Genomic DNA, 16,192 nt, shown 5'->3' on the forward strand with positions numbered 1-16,192 from the left:
ATCAGGAGAATTCCCACAGTAGAATGGGATGCTTTGCCTAGTGTTTGATTTGAAGGTGTTGACGTTTATTTTGGGGTTTTAGAATGATCTGTGCTGAAGAGTTTAAGCACCACAAGGGTGGATTGCAACAGTGATTTCGAAGGAAACAACGAAAGAAAAACGAAAACAAAAAACAGTGATTTCTGTGGCAGCAGCTCTTTCTAAAAGCACTGTCCACTTTGAAATTGTTAGCAAAAACTCATGTTTTGCTCAATAATTACCCGTACTAAGAGGCTTCTTACTCTTGAGAGGGAAAACGGAGCTGAGCAATCCCTTCCCCACCTCCCAGCCCCTGCAAGAAAATTAAAAAAATTTGGAGCAGAAAAGAAAACCATGCCCTCTCCCTGATGGACAGAACAGACCTTCACCCTTCAAGGCTGCCTGCCTTGGCTTCAGGGTTAATGAATGCCTTGTGGTGGTTGAGGCTAATTGAATAAAAATGCACGATTTCCAACCTCAATCCCAAGTGTTGTCCAGTTAGGTAAAATTGACTGGGCAGTGGGATGATGGTTCTTCTGGTGTTTGAAGGGGATGCAGTGTGGTTAGGTGAGGAAATGAGATAAGAATTAGAAAAAATCCAGGGGGCACCTGGGTGGCTCAGTTGGTTAAGCGTCTGACTCCCTGTTGAGCTCAGCCCAGGTCATGATCCTCAGGATCGTGAAGTTGAGCCCTGTGTTGGGCTCTGTATTGGTCTCCATGCTAGCATGAAGCCTACTGAAAGAGAAAGAAAGAAGGAAAGAAGGAAAGAAAGAAAGAAAGAAAGAAAAGAAAGAAGGAGAGAGAGGGAGGGAGGGAGGAAGAAAGGAAGAAGAGAGGGAGGGAAGGAAGGAAGGAAGAAAGGAAGGAAGGAAGGAAATTTGAAAGAATCCAAAACCATCATGGAATCCAGAAAACGTTTCCATGAAACCATAGATCATCTTGCTATCTGCAGGAAGTATTTCTTTCCACTTAAAACGCCTCCGAAGGATCTCTGAAATGCAGTGCGATCCTGGACAAGGGCACCACCGGACTCTTGTAGTTTCTTATGGGCAGCAGTTTTGATCATTTCTTGTGACTTTCCTGAGCTAGGAGGAAGGAATAGGAAAGGGTCATTGTCGAAGTTTTTGTTCCTGTGGACACTCACGGGTCTTTGTAAGTGGGAGAAGGCAGTTGTTCGCATTTGGGGTAATTTGTGGCCGCCTCAAAATAATACCTTACATTGGTTTAGCAGTTCAATATACGCAAAATGCTCCCACATGTAATATACATCTTATGGTTAGCTCAGCAGGTAGGTAGAGACAGGGTGTCCTCCACTTGACAAGGATACTGAGCCACAGAGAACTTAGGGGACTGGCCAGAGACCACATCGTGGTGGGAGGGGACATACCTTCAGCTCTGCACACGCACTGTGAGTAGGTGTGTTCACACTTCGTGACCCGTGTGAATTCCTTGCCTTTTTTGTAAAAGAAATGACAAATTGCTCTGGTTCTTTTATTTTCAAATATCTAGTCAACTCAAAAAGACTATTGGAAACAGCAAAATTAACAAGCACACCCAAGTACAGAAATTTTAGCAGCACTACAATTCATGGGTTTGCTGTTTCTTTTTCCTTGATGAGAGTATTGTATAGACATGGGGATTCAGGCTCTCTCGGATTCAGATGCTTGGCTCTGTGAGGCGGTAATGGGAATCCCAGGACTAAGGAGTCTGTATTCGAGGGGAAGAAAGGCAGAGAGTTCTTGGATGAGTATATATTTCCTAAATTAAAGTTATCCAAGAATAAACATTACCAGCTAACACTTGCAGGTTGGTTTGTAGTGCGCTAAGTATTTCATGAATTTTCAGATGTAACTATATGATTTAGCATATTTAACATGTACTTAAATATTTTAAAATTATCATATTTAACAACTATTTAATTTTGTGTTTAATAAATATTTAACAGAGGTCTTCTGATTTAAACGTTATGAACTCTCATCAGATTTTGAAGAAGACACTGGGGATAATTATGTCCATACTACAGACAAGGATACCCTGAGAACCTCTGAGGTCACACAGAGTGAGGGGTGGAGCAGAGATGATTCACATGTTCTACAGAACCTGGAGCTTTTTCCAGGTCCTCTAGTTCCAAATACCCATCTCTCTAGTTCACTGGTGTCCAAAAGATACATAACATGAGCCACATATATATTTAAAATATTCTGGGAATTATATAAAAAAAGATGAAAAGAAATAGGTGAAATTAATTCCGATAATCAATGTAAAAAATTTTGAGCTAGTTCATGTTCTTTGCGCCAGGTCTTTGAAGTTGGTCTGTGTTTTACATTTCCTACACATCTCAGTTCAGACTGACCACGTTTCAAGGTCTTGACAAGCCACACCTGCTGATGGGCAACCATGCAGGACGGTGTGGCTCTCACTTTTACGAGATTCTTGTATGGCCCAGAGGAAGGCTGTCAGGGGCCTCTGAACTCAGTGCTGGGCCCCGTGGCTGTGGACCTAGGCGGGGGGCGGGTGGGATGGGCTTCAACACATTTTTGAATGCTGTGAACTTCTCATTTTCAGATGTGACTGTTGGAGCCTTCATGTCCGACAGTGTAGTTCTTCTAAGGTGAGATGCTTCTCGAATTGCATTCTTCGTGGTGGGGGCTGGAGTTTCGCGGTAGGGTGGTAAGGGGAGTTATTCCCCGTTAGTCCACAATTCCGTCTGTCCTCTTCCTGGAGGCGAGGGGTGCTTGGAAAGTGAGGATGTTGCCTTTCTTTTCTCGTTCTTCTTATCTCCTATCCCAGAGTTCCAGCTGGTGGACCTTGAATGGCCTGCAGCTATGAGGTGGTAGCATCCCTGGAGCTTCTAGACAGAGCCTGGGGTGGCTTAAGCCCTGGGATTTTGCCTCTTGCCTTGAACAACTGCTTCATTAACATGTGTGCACGATGTGATCGTCTCCTTTGGGTGCAGGACACTCAAGGGGGCTCTGAAGCACTGCCCTGTCCCATCTCTTAGTCCTGACCTGTTACTCCCTAGACACCTGGGGGCCGGGAGCCTCTTGCCCTTAGGACAGGACACCACTGCCTGCGGAGGCCAAGGTGAGGGACGTGAGCTCATGAGCTCGGGCCCAGGGTTCCTAGAGCCCCTGTGGCCTGGCTCTCTCCCACAGAGGCTGTGGGCTGCCGTCCCGCCGTGAACCATCTCCAAGGATTTCTGTCTGTGTGAGTCAGAGGAGGCAGAATTACCCTTTGGAGTGAGAGCCAGCTCTTAGGTTTTGTTAATAACCTGATGGCAGAACTTTCTAAAACAGGCCAGTAGGATCTTAGAGCTGGAAGGGATCCCAGAGGCCATGTAGTTGCACACCCCAGATTCTTCTCATTCAGCAGTGCCTTCCTCTGAGTGCCTTCCTCTGAGTCTCCAGCAGCTGCAAGCAAGGCACAGGGCCTCCTTTTGAACGAGGTGCCCCGGAGTGGGAGCTTAGTAACTTCTGAGGGAACCAGTTAACCCCCAGGCAATTCGGAATGTTAAATTGTTAAGGAGGCAGGATAGCCTTAGGTTAGGAGGGTCAACTGGGGGGGGGGGGGGGGGGGGCGGATGGCCTGGATTTGAACCCCTCCTCTGTTTGGCAGGAGGGGGGTTCCTGGGTAGGTCAGGTAACCTCTCTCAGTATTCTCACCCGTTAAAAAGGATAAAGGCAGTACTTAGCTCACTGGGTTGGTAGAACTCCATTGAGTTAGTACGAGTTAGTAGTTCAAGCAAAATGCATAAGAACGGTCCGGTGGTCGATACGTGTTAGCAGTTAGATAAACTAGGCTAAATTCTGCCTCTTGATCCTGTATCTCGCACGTAGCAGCCCTTCCGTACTTGACGGTGGCATGTGTGTCTCCCAAGCGGTGACTTCACTAAGATGACGCCTCCCTGTTGTTTTCATTATTGCCGTGTGATTAGGTCTCCGCTTTCTTCATCAACCAACCCTTCCTGTGGGTTGGCCGTTTCCTCTGAGATAAGCCAGCTTATGTACAGATAGATGACTGAAGTCACACTTCAGAAGCTGAGTTCGCCCACCACCCCTGTGCCTCTGTGCTGTCCTCCCCCTCTTCGTCACCCCGAGCAGCCTGCTCTGGCTTGTCGCAACTCCTCTTGAACAAAACACGATCCCCGGTTCTCGCGGTTGAAAACGGGCCCTCTCAAAACCGGGAGCGGCTGACTTAAGGTAGATCCTGGAAATTCTCCTTTTCGTCATTCTTGTATTTTATAAACCTCCAGCCGTGAGCTTCGGCCCAGAGGGGGTTTTCTCTCCCTCTCTTTCATGGCAACGCACGACCTTCTCCTGGAGTTTTGCCCACACATGGATGTCAACGTCAAGTGAGGCAGTTACATGGCGACGGGGGACCCAGACCCCAGCCTGGGGTGGGGGTGGGGCGTGAATCTGGTGAGGAGAGACCTTCCAGGGACGAAGGCAGGGTCCTTCCGGGGGAATGCCGGGGACGGCGTATCAAGAGAAGAGGCTTCAGGAGAGGGAATGCGGGGTACTGCCCGGCCGAGGCGGTCAGCAGAAGGCCCTCCTTTGTTCGGCTGGTATCATTGACCTGTTGTGGTGCAGCCGCGTCTGATTCTGGGTGCACCTTACAGAACAATAAACAAGTAAATGATACAACTAGTGTTCGGTAAGTGTCCACCTACCACATGCCAGGCACTGTTTAGGCACTCACGTGCCTCAACTCTTTTTGGTGGTTCTTGTTTTTTTGTTTTTTGTACTGAGGTAAATTTGCATACAGCAGAGCCCACCCATGGAAGCATACTGCTTTGGTGAGTTTTTACCAGTGTAGGTGCCCGTGGAACTGCCACCCATGAAGATAAATAACATAGCTGGGAGCCTGGGTGGCTCAGTCAGTTAAGTGTCTAGCTCGTGACTTCGGCTCAGGTCATAATCCCACGGTTCACGGGTTCGAGCCCCACATCAGGCTCCGCACTGACCGTGTGGAGCCTACTGGGGATTCTTTCTCTCTCCTTCTCTCTCTGCCCCCCCCCCCACTCATGTGCTCTGTCTCTCAAAATAAATAAATAAACTTAAAAAAAAATAGATAAAGAACATTTCCATCAGTCCAGAAAGTTTCTTCCTTCCTCTTCCCAGTTATGCCCCCTCATGATAGAGCAATTCTTCCTGTTCTAAAATTTCACATGAGTGGAATTATATAGTCTACACCCTTTTGGTTCTGGCTTCTTTCCCTCAATAGAGACTCATCTATGCTTTGTGTGTTGTTCAGTTCTTTTTTCCCCCTTGCTGAGTAGCTGTCTGTTGACTGAATATACTGTAGTCTGTTCATTGGTTCTCTTGTCGATAGAACATATTTTAATTCTTAGGGTTTTTTTTTTTAATTTTTAAAGCTTATTTGTTTTGAGAGAGAGCGCATGGGGGGTGCAGGGGTGGGCAGAGAGAGAGGGAGAGCGAGAATCCCAGGCAGTCTCTGTGCTGTCAGTGTGGAGTTTGAACTAGTGTGGGGCTTGAACTCATGAACTGTGAGATCATGACCTGAGCCGAAACCAAGAGTCGGACGCTTAACCGACTGAGCCACCCAGGGACGCCTAATTCTTAGTTTCTGTAACAGCTCCATGATATAGATATTTTTATTCTCATTTTACGGATGAGGAAACCAAGTGGCACTGAAGTTTTATTAATTTTAAAAAAGAAGATCATCGTAGGTTGTGGTCAGTGCCGGGAAGATGATAGAGCAGAGTTATGTGGTTGGGGGCACCTGCCCGCATTGAGTCCAGCAGGGAAGGCCATGTAGACTGAGTCCTGTTAGAGGTGGTGGTGTGGGGTCAGCGGTGCCCTTGTCTCTGGCAGGTCTACAGAAGTGAGGGGCCGAAGTCAGATCGCTGTGGGTGAGAGAGACAAGGAGAAGCAAGAAAACAGATGGTGGAGTTTGACTCCTTTCCAGCAGCCAGGCTACAAAGGAGCAAATGGGATTGCCGCCTGGCTCTGGGATTAGGCTGAGAGCGTCTTTGAAGCCTCCCCTGCTCTCCCGAGTCCCTTACTATCCTGCAAGAATCAGAGGTGGTCACCTTTCACTTCACCCTTGTCCATACAAACCTTGCCCCAACCCCTCTCTTGCCTTGGGGCCGGAAGAGACAGGGAGGAGAGGACGAGGATGAATGGGGGTTGAAGGGGGAGGAGGGAGGTGGGATGTATGTAGGCTCTGAGTGGCAGGGACCTCCTCTTGGAGCTGGGCTCCAAGATCGGAACAGGCCCCGGGCAAGGTTCAGCAGGGGACGTGGGCGAGGAGGAGCTCCTCGGGTCTCTTCTGGGAGCTTCAGGTACTCAGAGTGCAGGGAAAGCTTTAGAGGTGAGCTGGGGCCCGTTAGAGAGGGGACAGGGAGGAGCAGGCAGGCGGAGGGAGTGCTCAGGATGTCTGAGCGGCCAGGAAGGCTGGTCATCTGTGGTGACATCTGCTGATGAGCTGCTGGACGTGGCTGAACAACCGTGGGCAAGAAGGTCTGGAGACATCAGCTGGCTAAGCTAGGTGGGCATCTCCGGCAGGGCCTAGCTGGCTGGCAACTCAGGTGGACTTTCAGTCACTCCGGAGTTTGGGTGGGACCCGAAAAGGAAGCCAAGCATGTGTATGCGTATGTGCAAGACACAGCACGCCCGTTCTTACGCCTCTAAGGAAGAGACTCCACATGTGTATGGGCTTGAAATCCTCTGGGCTGCCGTTAAGAGAAAAACCTTACTGAGATTGGTTTTAAGTACCTAGACCTTCATTAGCTTCCTGGACGAGGCGGCTCCAGGGCTGTTTGGTAGCCTGGCATCTCCACCAGGGGTGTAGGCTCTTTGTCTGTTCCCCTGTGTCTGTCCCATAAGCGGCACCTGCCCCCGTTGGAAGCCGGGGTGATGGGAGCCGGTACCACATCAGAGGACATCCTAACTGGTTTTACTGTTTGCTTGGAAGTACATACAGGTGAAATACAGATCTACCTTGACTTAGGAAGGAGTTAATGTTATGATAAACCCATCATAAATTGAAAATATCATGAGTGGAAATGCATTTACTGCCTGAAACCTCCTGAACATCACAGCTTAGCCTAGCCTACGTTGACTGTGCTGAGAGCACTTACATTTGCTGAAGGTTGGGCAGAATGATCCAACACAAGGCCTATTTGATAACACAGTGTTGATTATCTCATGCAAATTATTGAACTCTACGGAGAGCGACCATCAGAATGGCCATGTGGGTACAGAAGATCTGGCTCTCTCGTGACTGGTTGCTGACCCTAGGAGCTGCACCCACTGGTCCCCACACGATCATCCCACGTAGCACCAGCATGCAAAAAGACCCAAATTCACAATTCAAAGTTCAGTTTCTACTAAATGCACATGGCTTTCGCCCCTTCATCAAGTAGAAAAATCGTTAAGTCGAACCATCATAAGTCAGGGACCATCTGTATCAGGATCTGAACTGTCAGAGTCATCAGAAAGAAGTATTCCAGCCACCAGCTTTTTAGAAATAAAGTCTTGGGGCGCCTGGGTGGCTCAGCTGGTTAAGCATCTGACTTCAGCTCAGGTCATGATCTCACGGTTCGTGGGTTTGTGCCCCGCATCGGGTTTCACGCTGACCGTGCAGAGCCTGCTTGAGATTCTCTCTGCCTCTCCCCCATTGTGTGTATGTGGGGGCTCTCTCTCTCTCTTTCAAAATAAATAAACTTTAAAGTCTTGGAAGCCTTTGCAGTGCTGTCCTTGGGTGCCCCTTTGCTTTTCTCTCCGAGGCTGGCCCATCTCTGCCCTGCGTGAGTTTGCCTTCTCAGATTAGCTTGGGAGGGCAGGGCATGTGTCAGGGTGATAGGCTACTCTTTCTGTGCCACTTAAGTTCAAAGGAAATGGAGAGAGAGTTCAGGAGAGATTTTGGGGCTTTCTGTGGTCCAAAGACGATTCTTGGAATTGAAACAGGTCCGAGGGCCCGATCTGATGTTGGTGGGACATGTGCTTCTGAAGGTCCTTGTCCTCACGTTAGAGGATTCTGCGTTGATAGCCTCTGTCCATGTCCCTGTCAGTTTGCCAGATGGCTCACCCTGCCATCATCTGCAGGGCTCTGCTGTGAGGAAGGACCAGGCGGCCTCCCCGACACGGTGGCCCCTGGGATGGTGGGAGGCAGAAAGGCCTTTCTTCCATGTGGTGACCAGGCAGGATGTGCCCTGGGCAGGGTGGAGGCTTTCATGGGGTGGAGACCAGCTCTCCCTGGTGCCTGTGTCAGTTGTATGAAACTTGAGGCCCTCCTGTGGTTTTCAGCACCTTGGCCTAGAGTGAAGTTGGTACCCATTTAACACCTAGGGAATTTGAACACCTATCCTGAGGATGTCAGGATGAATTTGCTGGGATCCTAGCCCTTAAGGGACCTGCAGGCTGGTGGGGCAGGTTTGGAAATAGATAAGGAACTTAATTAATAAGTGAGGTGAGGTATGAATATAGTGCTGGGGCCGTGGGGGAGGGGACCCAACTACCAGGGGTCTTTGGGAAGGCCTCCTGGGAGGGGGAAGGCAAGCTGGCTGTAGAAAGACCCCTGGGGCTTTAGAGAGTGTCTCTGGCATTTGTACAAACACACTGACCAAGAGCAGGCCATTTGTTTTCTAAGTTATTTATAGCATCTTCTCAGGAGGAACCCAGAAGAAAGTTGGAAGGCCCCAGCACATTGGATTTCTTTCAGGCACCGCTGTTGTCTGACTTCTGCCGGCCTCTCAGCTGGATTTGCTCTGGGAGACCCACAGTTCCCTTGTACTTGTCACAGCTGTCCTGATCTTGGCCCACATCCATGGCGGTGGTAGCAGCAGTGAAAAGCCCGGGCCCCCCCCCCCCCGGGCCTCGTGTCTCCCTCCTTCCCTCTTTCTCCGAGGTCTTCCTTAATACTTGTGTCTCTGAGAGTTGTGTTCCTCTTTCCCATCTGTCTTGTCACCGCGGGCGCTCCGCAGGATCTTTGCACACAAGGGAGGTCATTGTTCACAAGCCACTAAAGCCCCTTAATCTTGTTATGTCACCCCAGTGGCATGAAGGCCGGGGCTCCCTAGAGGTAAGAGGATCTCTTTGTGAGCCCTGGAGGGAAGAAGGTTAAGCCACCCGCTTAGGTGAACCGTGCCTGAGCAGGTGTTTACAAGGAGAGTGGAATGGTGGGAGTCACTCGGCTTTCCCTGGGCGATCCTGGGGATCCAGGGGGGGCACAGCAGGGATGCTGTGCATCCAGTAAGCACAGGGTGGGGGGTTGAGGGTGGTCCATGTTGGCGATAAGAGTGCGGATGTTTATGGGGTTTCACTGGCTCCTGAGGCCAGCGGTTGATTTCTTCAGCTCTGAAGTGCTTTGCTGTTACCAGCTGGGACTCCATGAATCAGATTCTTTTAGAAAAATACTTGATGAATTGAGGGGAGTAAATGGAGGGGGAGGTTTGACCCAGTGGATGGGACTGGAACTCTGTAGTTCTTGTTCCCAATGACAGTACATGCTTTGGGGGATTCCCCATGGTGCATCTGTCTCCAGCCCTGGCATCCGCTGTAGGAACTCCTCTTAAATATATTGCTATCTTTCTAATAAAATGGAAATCGGAACTTAATTGGTGAAATTTTAAATAATCACCCAACATCTGGCAGTTCATTTATGGCTTCAACCAGATGTGTTTTATTAACAACTGACTTGCCTTTATTACTGGGAAGCTAACCATTAATTTATTAGGAAATAAACCACTTCTAAAACCAGGAAAAAGTATTTACGGGGCACACTGGCCCTTCCCTCATGGGTAATTTCATGCTTTAATTAAATGCTGGGCTGAAGGCCTAGGATTTCTTTCGCCCGGTTAGTTCTTGTTTGGTTCCGAGAGAGCATGACCAAGTCACCTCCACCTCTCGACATGCAGGGCGAGACCCGTCATCACGGTGGATGTCTCCATCTTCCTCCCGGCCTCCATCAACATCACGGCGCCTCAGTGTCACGATGGGCTGCAGCCTGTGAACTGCCTGAATGTCACCGCCTGCTTTAGCTTCCACGGCAAGCGTGTTCCAGGAGAAATTGGTAATGAGCCACTGAGCGAGGGCTCAGGAGGCCACCTTGGCTGGCGTGGGCTTGTGGGATTGTGGCTGCTGATGGGTTCTTCTGGATTCTTTGCCCTCCCTGTGCATTCCGACTGGTTTTGCAGGCAGCAGGCACGCAGGCCGGATACCCTTTCCCTCTGGGGTTCTTGCTTTTTTCTGCTTCCCATAGCTCCCCCCGTTTAGCATAAGGTCCGGCTCTAGAGCGAATGACATTTGATCCCAAGCATCCTTTCCCCACACGTGTGACCAGACTGAAACCTCACTGGGCCACAGGTGTCACAGGCCAGTGGGACTTGTGGAAAGGTAGTGACTGGAGCCTGGCCCTTACAGAACATTCCATTCAGTTAGAAAAAAGGAGTGGTGGGTATTTGGAGACTTCCCCTGAGCCTGTGGCACCACCAGATGTCAGGGCCTTAAGCCTGAGGAGTCTGAGACCACGGGTCGATGGTAAGATTGGGATGCTGAGGTTTATGGAGGCTCAGGCCTGCAAGAGAGGGGGAGCTGCTTTGTCGGCTTCAGATGATTGGATAGAGACCCCCAGCCCTGCAAGCCCTGCCGTGTGTCTCTGGCTGGGGAAGGCCAGCTTGCTAGCCCAGCTCCAGAGACGGCACCAAGCCCTCGAACAGGATGGGCTCCGTGTGGAGGAGAGCTCAGTGTGTGATCACCTGAAGGACACGAATCTGGAGCAGTTAGTTGTGCAGATCAATAGGTGCTTTGCTTTTATTTGAAAGGCTGATTTAATAATAGAAAACAGAGTTCTAGAAAAAAAAATAACCCACAACACAATAAGGACCTGGACTTACTGCCTTTCTTAGACATTAAAAAAATTTTTTTAAACATTTATTTATTTTTGAGAGAGACAGAGCACGAGTGGGGAGGGGCAGAGAGAGAGAGGGAGACACAGAATCTGAAGCAGGCTCCGGGCTCCGAGCTGTCAGCACAGAGCCCGATGCGGGGCTCTAACTCACAGACCATGAGATCATGACCTGAGCTGAAGTCAGATGCTCAACTGGCTAAACCATCCAGCCACCCCAAAATGTTTTGTTTTTTTTTTAATTTTGTTTTATTCATTTTTTGAGAAAGAGTGCGAGCAGGGGAGGGGCAGAGAGAGGGGGAGACACAGAATCCGAAGCAGGCTCCAGGCTCTGAGCTGTCAGCACAGAGCCCGATGCAGGGCTCCAGCCTACGAACCATGAGATCATGACCCAAGCTGAAGTCGGACGCCTAACCGACCGAGCCACCCAGGCGCGCCCCCAAAATATTTTTAATGTTTATTTTTGAGAGAGAGAGAGAGAGAGACAGAGACAGAGAGACAGAGACAAAATGTGAGTGGGAAAGGAGCAGAGAGAGAGGGAGACATAGAATCTGAAGCAGGTTCCAGGCTGAGAGCTGTCAGCACAGAGCCTGATGCAGGGCTTGAACTCACAAACCGCGAGATCATGACCTGAGCTGAAGTCGGACGCTTAACCGACTGAGCCACCCAGGCACCCCTTCTTAGACATTTTTAGGATCAAGTTATCTTCCTTCCCTACTCACACTGGTCCCTGGACCCAGCAGTAGCAGCCTCTCTGGGAGCTTGTTATAAATGCAGAATCTCAGGTTTTGCGCTAGACCTCAGAATCAGAATCTGCATTTTCGTAAGATCCCACAAGACCCGTGTGCACATTTATGTTCGAGAAGTGCTGCTGGAGTGTGTGTGTGTGTGCGTGCGTGCACGTGCCAACACAAACCCAGACATGCAGAAATACGCTTCCATGTGCTGGTCCATTTCCCAACTGCACCTTGAATGCTCTGCCTTATTCGATAGTGGGGCTGATCCTTCTAGGCTAAGGGTCTCATTGGTACTTTTTCTTGGTCCTCAGGTGGATTGAGTACGTTCTGCAATGAAACCTTGAACTTTTTCGTATAAATATTTTTTAGAAGAACTTAGAAATTTCAAAATTGGATGTAAACATACCATGAACTTGAGACTTGGTTAGTGACAGAGGAATAACAAACGTTTTACGTGTCGCCCAGGGAGGAAAAAATCATGCTCAATGAGAAAATTGCTCTGTCAGGATCACATAGCTACCGGTGAAGCCAGGAATTGAATCCTGGTCTGATGGCACCTGGTTTTGCTTTCCAAAAACTAATTGTTTAAAACCTCAGTCTCTAGGGAAGAAGATTTTTTTCTATTGGTCCTGGGACTCCTGTGTCCTCTGCCTAATTAGATGGTGTGTGTTCTATCAACTACCAACGCCTGATGTAGTTGGACTCTGTTAAAGAATGTTATAAAAGAATTGTTGAGTTGAAGGTTAACGTTGGTGTGCATAAAAATAAGCAGAACTCTTCCAGAACTCTGAAATAAGCAAGCGATTAATAATTCTTGTGTGTGTTCATTCGACAAATGTTTATTGTGGCCCGACTTGTGCCGAGCATATCCTCGTGGAGCTTCTGATGGGAATCGCAGAGCTTCTATCTCTCGATCCTGAAGCAGCATACACAATTCCCAGGCTCTTTAATGACCTCACTGCCAGGGTGAAACGGAAGGTAATTTGGCAGAGCGGGAAGAGAGGAGAAGAAGCCCAAGATGTAAGTTCTGAGCAAGAGGGACTTCCAAGCACAAGAATGGTAGTAGAGAAAACCCTGATTTGAAGTTCATGGCTGAGCCAGGAGGAGATGTGGCTGTCTTCTCGTGCTGCTCCCCACCAGTGGGCCTTTCCGGGCTCCGGTCACTGGGGCCCCTTTTCATGGGCCTCGAGGGAGAATTTTAATGAAGTCTAGGCTTCAACCGTGACCCTTGAAGTGTCAGGGAATAAAGAGTGAAACGGGCAGTTGGGGGGCACACGGCAGTGCCCCCGGCGGGCAGCGGAAGCAGGTGCTGGACGTCAAGTAGCAGAGTGCTGTCCCGCTCAGCTCGCTTCCTTGGCCTACGTCAGCCACATGGGCTCATTGACGAACCCAGACATCCCTTTACAGTCTAAGCGGGTCTTCCCTCACACCTGTTTAAGGCTGGGGCTTCATGATCACGACAACTGGAGGATTTTGGTACTGGCAGGGCAGTGCAGAAAATTGCCACGTTCTGTTTTTCTTTGTTCTCCCCTGGCGTTCAGGGAAATGTGCTGTGTCTCCGTCTTTGCTGAACAATCTGGTAAAAGACGAGCCAGCAGTAGACTGTGGAGAGACTTGAGGAAGGGGAAATGGGCAGCCGCTATGGAACTGTGATAGAAACCAGGGAGGTGGGAGGTAGCTTGTGTGGGTCGCACTGCCCCGGGGTGTCCCCGAGCCCAGCACGGAAGACAGCGCCTTGGCCCTGCGTGGTCAGGAAGATCGGGTCCCTGGTCTCCAGGTGGTGGAGGGGTGGGGGCACCGCCATCCTCCAGCTTTCCAGGCTCAGCAGCCCGGCTGACCGGCTCAGTGTCACGGTCACGGCCTGGCCCGTGCCTTGGGAGCCCAGAGCCGGAAGCTGTGGAGGAGCCTTGCTGCTGGTGGTTCTGGCCCCGGGCTGCCTGGCAAACGAAGTCTTCCTCGGGCCCACCTGCCAGGCACCTCTCAAGGTCTGCGTGTCCGGGGCTGTGTCTTGTCCCTAGAACGGCCGCGTTGGGGCCGTGCGGCTGGCGCGGTGCGATAAAGAGGCACCCGTGGTGTGCTCGGGACTTCTGAATGGCTGTGAGGGCATAATCCAGCTGCTGGCAGCTTTGCCACAGGGCCTCCCTCGGGGTGGTTTCGGGAGCTATAGGGACTTCGTCTTACTTTAACAGTCTTGCCTCTGGTTTCTTCCCTCCTTGAGGACCTGATGGGGCTCAAGCATGTGCATAGAGAAGGGACGCCATTCTCCCCTTCGTTTCCTGCGTTAGCAATGGAAAACCACAGCTCCCACTTGCTCTCGGGAGCATTCGGGGCCAGCTGATTTGCCGAGCCCCTGGAGGGGCAGGGGTGGCCCCTGGCAGTACTGTGGGGACGACACAGGCTCTCGGTAGGGGTGGCACTGCTGTGGCCCCTGTCATGGCAGGATGCAGTTAGGAAAGCAGCAACCAGTTACTGCAACAGAATTTAACACTGGGAACTGGCAAAGCAGGTCATGAAGGGCCTGCTGGTAACTGTAGGAAGCAGCCCCCCACTTCTGGGTCGGCACCAGGTGGGTGCGCGGTGTGGTCCCCAGTCCAGCTGTAGCCCGTGGGATGTCCGGATCTACGTTCCGACTGAATCCAACACTGAGGGCGGGGCCCGGCCCCTGGAATTTAGCAAGCCTCCACGTGGCTTAGACCTGAGAACCACTGGTCGGGCAGACAAAGGGAAAAGGTCACACTTGGGGTGAAATGCTTCCTTGGGGTTGTCAAAACCGAGAAGCTCAGGGGGCGCCTGGGTGTCCAACTTCAGCTCAGGTCGTGGTCTCCCGGTCCGTGAGTTCGAGCCCTGCGTCGGGCTCTGGGCGGACAGCTCGGAGCCTGGAGCCTGCTTCGGATGCTGTGTCTCCCTCTCTCTGTGTCCTTCCCCCACTTGTTCTCCTTTTCTCTCTCAAAAAAAAAAAAAAAAAAAATTTTTTTTTTTTTTTTTAATTTAAAAAACCTAGAAGCTCAGAGAAGGGACCCTGCAGATCTGGGGACCTAAACCTCGGAGAAGAGCCCTAGCTGGTGCTGGCAGTGACTCCGAGGGGTGCAGGGGGGGAAACTGAGATTGGTATTAAGTGCTGTTGGAACCAGCTGCTGGGGAAAACTGTCGCTGGGTGAAGCTGATAGGAGTAGGAAGCAGGCAGGGAGATGATACAGTCCCTTCTCCGTCCACCGGCCTTGCAGCCTCCCTCGAGCTGTCCATCCGGGTAGAGCCTCCCACGGAACTGCTGGCAAAGCAGAAATGAGGTTTGGAGAGCCCCAGACCCAGCATCGCAGAGCAGGGGGGTCTGGAGCTGAGAGACAACAGCTTTGGAAACTGGGGCAGCAGATGGCCAGTCACATGGAATCACCGAGGCACCTGCTGGGCCGTTCAACAGTTACTAAGTTCCTAGGAGTGCCACACTGTGCATTCCCTGGCGGCAAGGCAGAGGCCAGGCCGAGCCCTGGCCCTCACTGAGCTTGCACTCTGTCTGCAGGGAAGGAGGCAGACAAAAACCGCCCCTGCTCCCTCGCTCCCAGACCCATGTGTCTGGGTCCCTCTGTGCGGTGGGCCCCAAGTTCAGTGCTGGGGTGCAGGCGCACATCCAACGGCAGAGGTTCAGAGAACAGATTTATAACTTACTTCACCAAGCGGTTGAAAACAAGAGTTCTGCCCATCCCAGGTCTTATTGCTGACTTCATTCCTGGCCTGGGGAGCAGATTCTCACTCCTCGGAGCCTCCTGGCTGCTATAAGTAAGGGTGGTGAGTGCTGTGCCTGAAGGGCCCTGCCCTTACCCACGGGCTGAGGCTCTACCTACCGCCTGACCAGGCTAATGCCTAAATGTGCTCGTCGGTCTCTGGAGGCTAAGGATCCAGCCGACAATTCTGGACTCTCACCAGCGTGCTAAATGAAAACCAGGAGAGGATGAGCCCTAAGTGGTTGTGTTTTGTGCTCTGATCTGGCGCCCCTGGTTTCCGTGGCTCTCAGCAGAGCTGTGAGCAAGCAGGGGTGCCCGCCCTCCCTCCAGGTCCTGAGAGATGGCACCAGGTCATCCAAGCCAGTAGCAGAAGTAGGGTTGTCCCCAGACCCTTCCTCTGGCTTTAGGGGGTGTGTCCCCTCCAGAGAGTATTTGCACACAGAGAACATTCTCTGAGCTCCTTGTGGTCTCTTGAGAAGCACAGAGATGGGATAATGAGGCACATCCATGTTATATGAGGAATGGGGTCCCCTCGTCTAATAATTACCACCTCATTCCTTTATGGGATGGAGAGAAAGCTTATGAAAGCTAGTAAAGGGGGAAATATCCTTTTTTTCCCCTTCTCTTGGGAGACTCCGAGGGAAGCTCTGTAAGTCTGGAAGGAGGATTTATTAGTAGAATTTCACAGCTGAAACCATGTTGTGATGGAAAATGGGAATGAATCAAAAACTTGCTGGGACCGAGCAGAGCTGAGTGGATGTGAGACATCTGGCTCCCTCCTGGCCCGGGCCAGCATGGGGGGCCCTTAGGAGCCAGCTGGGGGCAGGGAAAGGAGGAGGCTGAAACATG

General features: G+C 50.9%; 1 protein-coding gene across 5 annotated transcripts in view; it reads left to right on the forward strand.

Annotated features, from left to right (window-relative positions):
* The window catches only part of ITGA9 (integrin subunit alpha 9), a 343,812-nt gene that overhangs the window by 51,022 nt on the left and 276,598 nt on the right, over positions 1 to 16,192 (forward strand). For all 5 annotated transcript variants that reach the window (XM_040479772.1, XM_040479774.1, XM_040479773.1 and 2 more), the window contains exons 12-13: positions 2,584 to 2,629; positions 9,899 to 10,053. In XM_040479772.1, the coding sequence (XP_040335706.1) occupies positions 2,584 to 2,629; positions 9,899 to 10,053 (201 nt within the window). The remainder of the gene's footprint in view (positions 1 to 2,583; positions 2,630 to 9,898; positions 10,054 to 16,192) is intronic.

This window comes from Herpailurus yagouaroundi, unplaced genomic scaffold, assembly GCF_014898765.1.
Source record: "Herpailurus yagouaroundi ecotype Mexico unplaced genomic scaffold, PumYag 159, whole genome shotgun sequence".
Classification (NCBI taxonomy): Eukaryota; Metazoa; Chordata; class Mammalia; order Carnivora; family Felidae; genus Herpailurus; species Herpailurus yagouaroundi.